Raw genomic sequence first — 12,462 nt, forward strand, 5'->3', positions numbered from 1 at the left:
GCCCAACAAATTCAGGTAGGCCATCAGCAAATCCACTTTGGCTGCAGTTTTACCTGAAATGGTTTCCGAGAATTACTAAAAGTAAATTTTCTTTTTAAATAGTAGACCATTATAAATGGCTAACACTCCTCTATCGAGATGGTTAATTTGATGGATTTTGTATGCCCTCTTTTACATTTTTCAGGGAAAGTCATGAGTTTGGTAGGCTAATTTTATTGTCTGCCATTAATACAATTTACAAAGATATGCTCATTGAATAATTTCAAAATGAAAATAATTGCAATAATACTGTTCAAGCAATCATTCGTTTATCTTAAATGTATTAGATATGGTAAACTAATTACAATGATTGTATATGTATATTGTAATTTTAGTCAGTCAGCCTAAAGAAATGGACATGGGATATAGTCTTCAAATTGCTGAGATGGTTTATTCAAATGTATGATTAAAACCTTTTAATTTTATTAATTTGAGTTAAAGAAATTTAAGTTCAGTTGACTGAAGTTAAATTTACCTCTGCAAGGGCCATTTTATGTTGAGAAATAAAAAGATTTAAAATTGAATAATTGCCATTACAGTTTTTTCAGATATTTTTTATTTAATACAAATTAATTTTACTGTTTAGTAAAATCAATAAAGTGTATTTCCATATCGCACTTTCTCGAATATTGTTATACTAGTTGGCACTTTCACAATTTATTCGGACCTCCTGCCACCCGCTTCTTACATACATACATACATACATACATAGGTATACCCGACTTTAAAGCGTCCCCAAAAGTTCTCTCCGTTCTCCCAAAGCTTCTCCGATCTCTAGGCGCTGACGTCGGCAGAGGCAGAGACAGTGGCAGCGGCAGCGACCGAGGCAGCGACTGAGGCAGCTTATAAATACCAGATGCTCGACGTTCTTGGGCAGTTAGTTTTAAACTGCGACTTGTAGCGGCAACATCGTCGGATCAAGCAACCTTTTACCAATTCGTGAGTGCCTGTGCTGAGTGGCTTGGTTTTTTTCTTTTTGTAGTCTCGGTAGCTGATTGCTGGAGCCAGGAGCCAGAGACATTTGATAATTGAGTGTGTGCCAATTTTCGTAAAACAAGACAATTGACAATAATTACATGTGAGTGGCAGCACATTCGCAATTAATGCGTGGAGACAGTGGAAAAGTTTCTTCTTCGGCCGTCGCTCTCACTCCCAAAATCAGTCACCTACATACGCGAGTGCACCGCTGCGTGGAAAACCTGTATTTTCTGGTCTCCGCTGGCCGCCCCAGCTGTTTCCATCGCGCAGTGAAAATTTCTCGGATCCATCCAGCCATTCAGCTCCCTTGATTACAGCAACTTTCAGCGTGTCTCATTTCTATTCCCCGCACTTAGCTCCCAACTGAGGCTCAAGATTGTGATACCAAACATGCAACGGCTGTGGGCATGCCTGCTCCTCCTGGGATCCATCCAGATCCAGGCGGTTCCATTCTACGGCGAGTGAGTACAGCCCACACACTTTTTTTCGTGCTGTGTAGCGTTCGTTTCATGCTCATTTCACGTAGTTTGAGTTGTTTGCGTTGCGGCTTTATTGGTAACCATACATCGACATCTTCTGATAAGGCATGAACTATATGTTTAATGTTATCGGAACACATTCGAAAAGCTAAGAATGCCTGTACACTTAATGGGTTCCTAAAAAAACATACTTAAATAACCAAAAAAAAAAAAGAATTAAGCCCATACCACATATCATTGCGTCATTTGAACAAATTTAATAGTATCAATCGTATTTGAATTCTAAGTGCTAAATCAAATTTTTGTAATTTGAAGTGCCTTTAAAGTACTTCAGTAGTTTTATTTACCCAATTTCAATTTGTTCATCAATCACAAATAAAAACAAATAATAACTAACTAGATTCCTAAATTGCATCGATAAATAATATCACTAAAACAATATTGACATGCAAATGACATATCTAAGAACATAAACTATATTAAACCTATATATTTAAATCAATTTTTGATCACACTAACTGCGAACTATAATCGCTGTTGTTAGTTGCTTAAGCCCTGTAGTACCCATATTGGTAGATTTCCCCTACGCTTTATTATTAGTAAGCTCGTCCCAATAAATAAAACGTTGAATTCCAGTTCAAGCTCTGATGCTGAATTCGAGGACTCGGCGGAATCTTCTCCCGAATCCTCTGATAAGTCCAGGTGAACTATAAGTAAACCCAGCACCCTAACTGCCGACTCCCATCATTCCCCAGTAGACTAGCCCAGATTCACAACTACTTACCAAAGCAAACACACAAACAAAGAAGTTTACAAGTGAAACAACTTAAAAATTCTTTTCGAGTCTCAATATTAAGTCGCGCAAGCATATTATACGAGCCCAATGACACCTCATAAAAGTTGGTTAATACCGGGTTCAGTGTTTTTATGACATTTCCAATCTCAGACAGCGAGCCCTGTTTGTTCTTGGAGAAATTTTCGCCCGCTAAACGAAACTGCAAATAAAGTTGACCGAAATTTGGCTTATGGTGGTGGAGGCGGAAAGGGGCGAAAGGGAGCTGAAAAAGCTAAAAAGTTCCCCCAGAAAGAAAGTCCAAAGCCCGGCGCGAGTATTGACCTCAATTGATAAACCTTAAACTGAAACTGTTGAGTCGAAGAGATTGTCTGACTGGCTGGATTATATGTATTACCCATCGAACTCGGTTCTTCGGCACAATTGGGAACGTAAAAAGGCCACGATCAGAGTCTTTTGCGGTCTTGCATTTATCTTATTTTTGCGAAAGATACTGCATCGCAAGAGAACAATGTGCAACCTAAGTGGGGCAACACCGCGGGACTTGGGCAACCTCAACATCCACATCCACATCTTCTTCCTCTGATCTCCGATCTTCCGAGCCGCGCCACACTCGACTGACTTTGCAACCTTTGGGTTCAGGCCGCCGGAGGGCTCATTTTTGACACAATTCTCGAACGGTTTTGGCCCTGAAAGCAATTGACATTTGACACGGCATTAAGTGCCATTTTTTGGGCAGGTAATGCGCCGGCTAAAGACTACCCCAAAAACTGTATAATCTGCCCTCGAACTGGGTCACCCACAATTGATTTTGTTTTTTGTTTCGCATTTCCCCCTTTTACGCTCTCGAAATGTTTTAATTCTGCCTGCCACGGCTGCGCTTTAATTAAATCAGGCATCCATTTGGTTGGGCGGCCATAGCCATCTCTGCCCTCGGCGTAAACATTTCCCTGGAAGTCTCTGATTCATCACCGCCACCGGTCTGCCTTCGCTTTCAGTCCCTTCTGCTGGTCTGTGGCCAATGACTTTCGCTCTGGCTGCGAGCGGACAGAATTTAGTTTGTTTACAAATATTATTCGCTAAACAGATTGGTTATGCATTCTATCGCTATCAATAAAAGAGTTGAACAACGTTATACAATTTTAACATATTCATTAATCATTCATTTTGTAAATTTTATAATTTAAAAAGTTTAGAAGGGTTTTTCATAATTTATTATACCGCATTGTGAAATTATCTTCAAGAAATATATATATGTATTTAATAAAAATATATTGTCAGATTAAATTGCCATTTCAAGGTGCTCCAATGTTGTTATAATTTTATATATTTAACATAAATGCAACCTTAAGTTTTTTTTGAAAATCTAATATATTAACTTTTAGAATTCATCAGTTAATATGTATTTATATCAAGAGTCCGAAAAGCTGTAAGGATACACAAATTTTTGATTGCTTCAGAAAGTTAAAAACTAGAACATTATTTATTTTTTTTTAAAAGACTTTTTAACTTTTTTTTTAAGTTTTTACGTATTGTCTATTATGATGATCAGTTGATTAATGGACTTTAAAACGATTCAAGCTCAAGTGTTCTTACACTTCTCAAAATAAATCCCAGAAATGATTTAAAGCAAATCTGACAAATGAAAAGTTAGCGAAAAAAGAGGCACTCATTCATCGGGCAAGTAGCCAATCCTCAATTCTGTATTGTCGGCTTAAATTGTCTGTACCTCTGGTATAACCAAGCCGATTTGAGCCCTTCCGATCACGTCCCGCCCGGATGAGTCACCTTAAGGCAGAACTCCAACCAGAAAAGAATCGGAGACACAGAAGTGCTAAATCTCAAAGTCAGCAAGCGCACAAATTGTTTACGTTTTGCCTTTACGGGCATTATAGTTTTATTATTTATTTTTAGCTAGTTTCGTTTTGTTTTTTTTTCTCATTTAGCACTTATTATGAGCTTTTTTTAATTAGCTCCCGCGAAGCGAATTTTAATGACCCGCAGCGGAAAAAAATTTATAAGTTGGCTAACGCTTCAGTCTTCATAGAAAGTGTCTGAGTCATTTTGTCTTGTTCAATATATATAATATATACATCCCAGTCTAGATTTGGAATGCATTGGGAGACCCAGAAAAAAACCAAAGTCCGTTGACATAAATCTCAGTTGATGGATGACAAGTGCAGGAACATTTCTCAAGTTTTGTTTGCCTTTTTTTCAGCGATTGTTTCGGCACTTAAAAAGTTATTTTCATTTGATTCAATATAGAGTTTGACTGGGAGGTGCTTAATATGCGGCTCAGGTAAATGCTGCGCAAAAAAGCTAAACAATGAGCACGATCAGCATATATACTACACAAACTCAGGCATAGAGATATTTAGTTTTGTAGGAGTAGAGTTGAGCTTCTTTTTTATGCGAGGGAACAATGAAGGCATATGAATTATTGGGCCCCGGTTCCGTTTCGATTCGTTCCGTTCGCCATGGAATTAGCATGAAATGAACACACACATCGGCACACAACGAGCATACAGTAACACTAACCACATCACTCTACACCCACCGCCCACCACCGATCCACCGATCTGCAGCTTTATGCCACACCTAACCCACCCATTGCCGCTGCATCGCAATCCGTTTGCGCCCCTGCCACTCGCACCACTCCAGCCACTAGATCCACTGCATGCCCAGGCCTCGCAGCGGATGGCGAGCGTCTGGAACGGCCCCGGCGGCCCTTCCCCGCTGGCCCAACAGCTCCACACCTCTCACCTGTTGCCACTATTCAGCAGCGAATTCGACACCGAGTTCGTGCCCCTGGAGCACCAGCAGCCGCCACAGGGACGCCAGGAGACGGGAGCCACCGTCCCCGCTCAAGCCCCAGCGGGTGTGGAACAGAAGCCCTTCAGTAAGTGGTGCAATATATACCTATTAATTTTATTTTACCATTTTCATTCAAACATGTATGAAGTTAGGTTATAATCTTTTAATTTCATTTATTTTTGGGGCCAGACATGATGACCAAACCTTTTTAATGAATTCAATAATCAAATTAAATCTTTAATAAAATCTGGATTAAAATCTTAAATTAAATCTAAAACGCGACTTATGGCACAAGAAGTTGCAAAAATTATTCAGCTTACAATTTTGTATCTGAAAAAATATCTAACTGCTATTGTCAGCTTAAAGTTTTTATAAGAAATAGTGTTTTCATCTTTCTGGAAAGGTTTTCTTTAAGTTGAGGCTTAAAGAACCGAATTTTAATATGTATTTTTTCTAAAATATACAGTTAAATAAATCATATTTTTGTTTTTAATTTAAAGTACGCTTAAATAAAAAACAAATTATTCACTTAAATACAAATTTGTTAAATTTTACTAATCCGTTTTTTTAACTGCAAGTTTTTATACAGTGGACAAAATAGTTTACGAACATTTTATATGAAGTTTCAGTGCAAAGTGTACTTCAACTTTATTATATACTATTATTATTATTTTGATACATAACAATGTATTTTTAGTTAATTATTTTATGACATTAAGAAGTGGTTTTAATTGCGTTTCCTTATTTCGCAGATGTGGATACCATAACCACGGATGTGAATGCACCGAATCCGGCCATATTCTTCCAGCAGTCGTTCCCCTTCTTTGGCAATGAGTTCTTCAATTCGTTTGGCGGCTTTGGCTTTGGCGCTGCCCAGGAGCCCTGGTGGAAGGGGTAAGTACCATCGATCAAGAATTCTCGCCTCCTCTTAATGGCTGAAAACTCCCCCAGTTATGGTCAGTAATTTCGCGTCTTTCCTAATCACCGCACTCGAGTGATTCTGCGATCGGCTTCGCCGTTCTTGGCATTTGGCAATTAAGAGAGCACAATGTCAAGTTCATTCGACCTATTAAATATGGTTGTATAAAGAATACTATTGTGTCTTCAATAGTATTCTTTAATTGTGTAAAGTTGTCTGGCTTATCGCCATTGTGGAGGCAATCGAGCATATCAATTAAATAGTAAATACTCAAATAATTTTTCATCTATGATTGGTGCCAGCTGAGGCTGCTAAACATTTCTAGGGCTTGATTGTTGCTTTGATTAATTGCCAAGCAGCTGGGCACTGTATATAAGAAAAGTGAATGAATATATAGTGCATATTATATTGGATAAGTGCACGAATACATAGTTTGTAGAGCCGAGCTTGCACTTTTCTAAATTGTGAAATCAACTCGTCGCCGTTTTCGCAATGAGCAATGAACTCGTTGTTGTGGGCATAGTAAAATGAAAGTCAGAGATGTGGCAAATTGAAAAATTAGCTGCATAAAAACCTATATACGTAGATACGTATATCTATGGTTCAGTGGGAAATTTCTAAAAATTTACGCGCACAATGAGTTAGCATTCAAAAACCAAAATACAAGTCTCATCGTCGCCATAATTGAATTGATGGACTGGCAAAGCTGTTAAGCCAACACACGAACGCAATTATATAGAAGTGTGTTTGTATAGTATAACTATGCTTTCTATGAGGGATCATTGTGCAAATCCGTTTGGCAAACACTCGGTTAGCGAGTGCTGATGAACCGACTGATATATGTATACTCTATATACCTTGGACAAAGTTTGATTGATTTCGAAGATATGGGTATGAAAGTATACGTGCCTATATGGGGTTGGTGCAGAATTATAGGCACATGGTACATTGACATTTCGATTTGCACGTCTGATATATAACTAACTCATTAGCATTGAAATTGTAGGCTAGCCTAGAGAAGCGTATAAAAAGAATTTCTAGAAAAATTAGCAACGGGAATACTTGTACTTGAATACGAAATAAATACAAATATACTGAAATTGTATTCTTTTATATTTTCAATATTTAAGCAGTACATTTTAAATATTTAGTTTACAAAATTAAGCTTTTCTTAAATCATTGACTACCGCAAACAAAATATGTATGTACTTGGATTGTAAGGATATTATTAAATGAAAATACATATATAAGTTTATTTATTAGCCACTTTCCAAATCTCCTAAATTAAAATCATCAAAGGATTATATTCAGAAAAGTTTTATTTAATTTATTGATTTATTAACATCAACTGAAAATGGTAGACTTATGCTTGGAAACCAATGATTCAATCAAAGTTCAATTTAAAGCCATGAACCAGTGATCCGTTCGACTTCCCCAAAGATTACCACAGCAAATGATTAACCAATAACCAATTTTTCTGCTTTGCCCAGCCCCAATGTGTGCACCGAGAAGGAGGAAGACGAGACCGTGGCCACTGAGACGGAGGCTGAAGAAACAGTGGACACCTTTGGCCAGGAACGTGATGGCGTTACCAATGTGGTGCGATCCCCGCTCTTTGGCCAGTTCCAGTTCAGCGTGAACTCCTGTGCCGAGAAGCCCAACAAGCACGTCTGCACAAAGATGTAAGAGGACTACGGGGGAATTACCAAACATTGAATGTTGATTGAACATTTCCCCCCTTTCAGCGTTAATCAAAACGGCAAGAAGAAAACGCTGACGTTGACCCGCCAGTGCTGCTATGGATATGGACGCCCCAGGAACGCCGATTTCACAACGCCCTGCGAGAAGATCGACATCAAGGACGTGGAGGCCACGGCCAGTGACATGGGTGCCAAGCAGTTCCTCGAGAGCGCCCGCACTGCCGGCGAGTTGGCCGAGATGCTGGGCGGAGGCAGTGGCAAGAAGGTGACCCTTTTCGTGCCCAACGATGCGGCCTTCTTGGAGTACCGTGGACACCACCAGCAGGAGAACGTGAGTAACCCTTTAACCCTTTAAAATTACTAATTTAAGGATAAATGATTAAGCGAGCAGTTGCAATACTTTAACTTTTCAATTTTTGTTATACCAGAATGTTGAAGATGCCAAGACCGAGGCCTCCAAGCCTTCCATCTACAAACTGCACGCGGTTCTCGGCGAAGTGCAGCTGGAGGATGTGCCCAACGAGAAGCTGCTGCAGACGGAGCTGCCCGACCAGAGGATTCGCATCAACAGCTACCAGTTGCCGGCGGCTTTGGGCTTGGAGCCCTACCGCTATGCCGCCAACTGTGTGCCCATCGAGAAGCACGACAAGCTGTCGGAGCAGGCCCTCGTCCACACCCTGGGCGGAGTGCTGAAGCCGCTGACCAAGAACATAATGGACATCATCAGGGAGCGGGCGGATATGTCCATCATGCGCACCGTCCTGGAGAAGACCAATCTGAGTGCCATGCTGGAGGATGACAAGCCGGTGACCATCTTCGTGCCCACGGATGCCGCCTTCGACAAGTTGGAACCACATCTGCGTCGTGCTCTCAAGGAGGGTCGTGGCTGTGCCTCGAGTAAGTTTTGGGTGCAAATATGTTAACAATTAGTTGACTTAATTAAACATTCCTTTTCGTAAACCCTAGACATTCTGAAGAACCACTTGCTGGACCTCACCTTCTGCTCGCTGGCCACTGTTCCGGGTGCCAAGACGACGGCCTACAATCTGCTGGGAGAGCCCCTGCTCCTGAACCGCACCCAACTCACTGCAAATCAGACTGGACCCGCTCCGATCTACATTAATAATCTGGCCAAAATCATAGACGCCGACATCATGGGCACCAATGGTGTCCTGCACGTGATCGACACCATCCTGCCCACGGAGTCTGCGCTGCCCATGACCTCGCTGATGTCGCAGAAGAACCTGACCATCTTCCAGCGCCTGCTGGAGGCCTCCGGCTTTGATGATCAGTTCGATGATCTGGACAACGTGACCATTTTCGCACCCACTGACAAGGCTCTGCAGCACACGGAGTGGGCCCGCATGCTGGAGGAGCAGCCGGAGCTACTGAATCACAATTTGGATCTGCTGGAGTTCCTTAACTACCATGTGGTCAAGCCCATGATTAAGACCTGTGACCTCTCGGAGAAATCGTTGCCCACCGTGGCGGGATCCAGTGTGCGCCTGAACCTCTACTCCACGCATGCCCTCTTCTCGGACGTGATGAACCGGGCCACGGTCAACTGCGCCCGTCTGGTGCACTTCGACGACGAGAGCTGTGGCTCCGTGCTCCATCAGGTGGATCGTGCCCTGGCGCCACCCAAGAACGTAAGTCCTGAATTGGTTACCCTTTACAGACCCGTTTATAACTTGGTTTAATTTCCTGCAGAACATGCTCAAGCTTCTGGAGGGTAATCCCAACTACAGCAAATTCCTGGAACTGGTGCGCAAGGCTAATCTTACCCAGCTGCTGTCCAACAATTCGAGGAGTCTCACTCTGCTGGTGCCCAAGAACGATGTCTTCGAGGAGCTGAGCGAGTCGGGCGAGGGCTCCAAGCCCACCGATCCCGTGGCCCTGGTCAAGACCCACATCGTGGAGGACGTGGTCTGCTGCGCCGGTATTATACCCACCAACTGGCCATTTGTCCGCTCCATCGAGTCCATCTCCGGCCAGCATCTGCGCATCACCCGCGACCGCCGTCCCAAGATCGAGAACGCCGGCGTCACCAAGTGCGATGTGGTGGCCACCAACGGCATCCTGCACGAGATCAACGACATCATCGTGCCCCGGCCCCAGCGCCAGCAGCAGCGGCCCCAGCTGATCCCCCCCGGTGGTGGCTATCAGCCCCAGGGCGACTTCGACGTCTTCTTCTGAGCGGTGCGCGTCCCTATCTCATGCATATGATATATAAAGCATATATTTATACTTACTCTTAACGATTTGTCAATTGATTGGAAGCCACAACAAGCTCAGAATCTTCTCTGATAAATAAAATAAAATAAAATAAATAGTATTAAAAACAAATGAACTGACTTTGAGATACCCGGTACTTACTACAATAATGTTGTACACCTAGAAGCCTTTGGATTTTATAGCTTCTTTCATTATGATTAAATTTCTCCAATCGCAGAACATACTGTAGCTGCTGATCATTAATATATGTATTTATAGTGACAACCTAATAATTTTAGTTATTATCATATGGAAATAGCAACTAAAATTAATTTGGAAGCCACTTTTAAACGTTTTGTTTACATTTTCGTGAATATAAAAAAAATATGACAAATATTTATCTTTGGTATAACATTTTTAATATTTAAAAAAAGAGTGATTTAAAAGTCTGCACAAAAAAATAAGATATTAAAAGCATTTTAATTTCAATACAAAGTTCAGATGGTTTACAAAAATCGTTCTCATAAAATCCTTTACTACAATACATTGAGAAGTTAATTTTAACGAATTATAAGCTGCGTTCATTTTCTTTGAAAAACTACAAAATATCAATGATTTTTAAACCTTATTTTTTTATTGGTTAGTAATTATTAAGATAAAAGTACAGCATTTTACATTTTTTGCACTGCTACTATTTTGACTGCAGCTGTATGGACTAGTACGAGTGTCAGGTGCGTAATAAAGAGAATATATTCTCTTCCAAAGCTTATCAAGAAGAGAAGCTTGCTAAGAGAGTGAAATCTATTTAGGAACACCACTAAACATATTGGAACACTAATATACCCACAGTTCTTATCTATGACTAAAAATTGCTTGCTAAGAGAGTGAAATCTATTTCATCACTACCACTAATACATATTGGAACACTGTTATACCCCACAATTCTTATCTACGGCTGAAAATTCAGAGCTCAGAGCGTATAAAAGGGCAGCACTGCTTTGAGCTTGAGCTAGTTCAGCTTGTTATTTGAATAGTAGAAGATGTCGGGATCATTGCCAGCCACCTTTGTCAAGGGCTTCCATGATGAGGAGCAGGTGCGTCGAATGGAGTACCGGCCATTGGGTTCCACGGGTCTGCAAGTGTCTAAAATTTCACTCGGTGGTGCCACCCTGTCCGGTCGCTTCTACAGCGACTTTGATCGGGAGGAGGGGATTCGCACGGTGCGCGAGGCCATTAGGGCCGGTGTCAATTATATAGACACCGCTCCCCTCTATGGCAGATCGGAGGAGCTGCTCGGCCTGGCCCTAAAGGATGTGCCCCGAGAGGCGTACTACATAGCCACTAAAGTGGCGCGATACGAGGTAAATCCGGACGACATGTTCAACTATTCGGGTGCAAAAGCCAGGGAGAGTGTAAAGCGTAGTCTGGAGCTCCTTGGGTTGGATTATGTGGACATTCTGCAGGTGGGTCTCTCTCAGTTTGCTTGTAAGTTGTTCAACTTATTTGACATACACTTGGGCAGGTTCACGACGTCGATGCCGCACCCAATCTGGATATAGTGCTGAACGAAACTATTCCCGTCCTGGAGGAGTTCGTGGCAGCGGGAAAGGCCAAATTTATCGGCATCACCGCCTACGATGTGGACGCCCTTAAGGAGTGTGCCGAACGGGGCAAGGGTCGCATCAAGGTGATGCTCAACTATGGCCGCTACACCCTGCTGGACAACACGCTGCTGCAGCACATGAAGGCCTTCCAGGAGATGGGCGTGGGCGTTGTCTGTGCCGCCGCCCACGCGCTGGGACTCCTTAGCAACGCCGGTCCGCAGGGCTGGCATCCGGGAAGTCCGGAACTCCAGGCCATCGGCAAACGGGCAGCCGAAATCTGCCGGCAGAAGAACGTGGAGCTGGGCAAACTGGCCATGTACCACACCATGCAACTCGATGGGGCGGCCACCTTCCTCATCGGCATGCCCAACCGCCAGCTACTGCGAATCAACTTGGATGCGGTCTTCGATGGACTCACCTCCCATGAGCAGGAAGTGCTGCAGTACCTGCGCGAAAAGTAAGTTGGCCAGCAACTGGTTCAGCTGAACAGGGAACGGGAACTGTGCAAGACGAATTTGGTGTTAGCAATTGCATCACGGGCACGAACTTGGCCTCAGTCTGACCAAACTGGTTGGAGGCTATCCACTCTCCATTCGCCAAAATACATGTTTCTCTTTTTCTGCCTTTGTTTCAGCGTTTTCACCAAGTCCTATAGCTGGGGATCAACATTATCCACTGTTAACAGGTTAAAGTGAGTGGTCACTCCAAATGGGCAATCGAACTTGAGCTCCAAAAACCAAGGAAAACATCGGAAAGACAGGAAAAACTGATTTAAGTGAATTTTTTTTTTAATTTTACATAAATAAAATAAATATCGCAGAATAAAACCGCATGTCTAAACACTTATTATTTATATGAAATTTGTATAGTATGGGATAATACAAAAATCTTTAAAGATTTTCTATATTCTTTCGAAGATTTA

General features: G+C 42.1%; 2 protein-coding genes across 7 annotated transcripts; both read left to right on the forward strand.

Moving 5' to 3' along the window:
• Positions 1-910: 910 nt before the first annotated feature.
• On the forward strand, positions 911-10,068 carry LOC108135093 (periostin). Of its 6 annotated transcripts, none has more exons than XM_017255667.2 (10): positions 911-978; positions 1,374-1,478; positions 2,133-2,198; positions 4,875-5,188; positions 5,856-5,997; positions 7,513-7,704; positions 7,768-8,053; positions 8,151-8,619; positions 8,689-9,371; positions 9,433-10,068. In XM_017255667.2, exons 2-10 carry the CDS (start codon positions 1,408-1,410, stop codon positions 9,916-9,918), a joined length of 2,709 nt encoding a protein of 902 aa, XP_017111156.1. In that variant the 5' UTR covers positions 911-978; positions 1,374-1,407; the 3' UTR covers positions 9,919-10,068. The 6 variants fall into 6 exon arrangements, with proteins under 6 accessions (XP_017111156.1, XP_017111154.1, XP_041565167.1 ...); XM_017255665.2 differs by having other exon boundaries at positions 5,070-5,188; XM_041709233.1 differs by having other exon boundaries at positions 5,073-5,188.
• Positions 10,069-10,974: 906 nt separating this feature from the next.
• On the forward strand, positions 10,975-12,372 carry LOC108135096 (L-galactose dehydrogenase). The gene is made up of 3 exons (XM_017255670.2): positions 10,975-11,399; positions 11,459-11,997; positions 12,175-12,372. Exons 1-3 carry the CDS (start codon positions 10,977-10,979, stop codon positions 12,233-12,235), a joined length of 1,023 nt encoding a protein of 340 aa, XP_017111159.1. The 5' UTR covers positions 10,975-10,976; the 3' UTR covers positions 12,236-12,372.
• Positions 12,373-12,462: the final 90 nt, after the last annotated feature.

The sequence above is a fragment of the Drosophila elegans genome, unplaced genomic scaffold (genome assembly GCF_018152505.1).
Source record: "Drosophila elegans isolate 14027-0461.03 unplaced genomic scaffold, ASM1815250v1 contig_476, whole genome shotgun sequence".
Lineage (NCBI taxonomy): Eukaryota > Metazoa > Arthropoda > Insecta > Diptera > Drosophilidae > Drosophila > Drosophila elegans.

Bases quoted from the DNA above. Each gene is read 5' to 3' on its own strand.
- LOC108135096 (XM_017255670.2), top strand. From the start codon at position 10,977: ATGTCGGGATCATTGCCAGCCACCTTTGTCAAGGGCTTCCATGATGAG. The intron at 11,400-11,458 runs GTGGGTCTCTCT...ACACTTGGGCAG, and splicing joins ATTATGTGGACATTCTGCAG to GTTCACGACGTCGATGCCGC. The intron at 11,998-12,174 runs GTAAGTTGGCCA...CCTTTGTTTCAG, and splicing joins CTGCAGTACCTGCGCGAAAA to CGTTTTCACCAAGTCCTATA.
- LOC108135093 (XM_017255667.2), top strand. From the start codon at position 1,408: ATGCAACGGCTGTGGGCATGCCTGCTCCTCCTGGGATCCATCCAGATC. The intron at 5,189-5,855 runs GTAAGTGGTGCA...CTTATTTCGCAG, and splicing joins TGTGGAACAGAAGCCCTTCA to ATGTGGATACCATAACCACG. The intron at 5,998-7,512 runs GTAAGTACCATC...TGCTTTGCCCAG, and splicing joins CAGGAGCCCTGGTGGAAGGG to CCCCAATGTGTGCACCGAGA.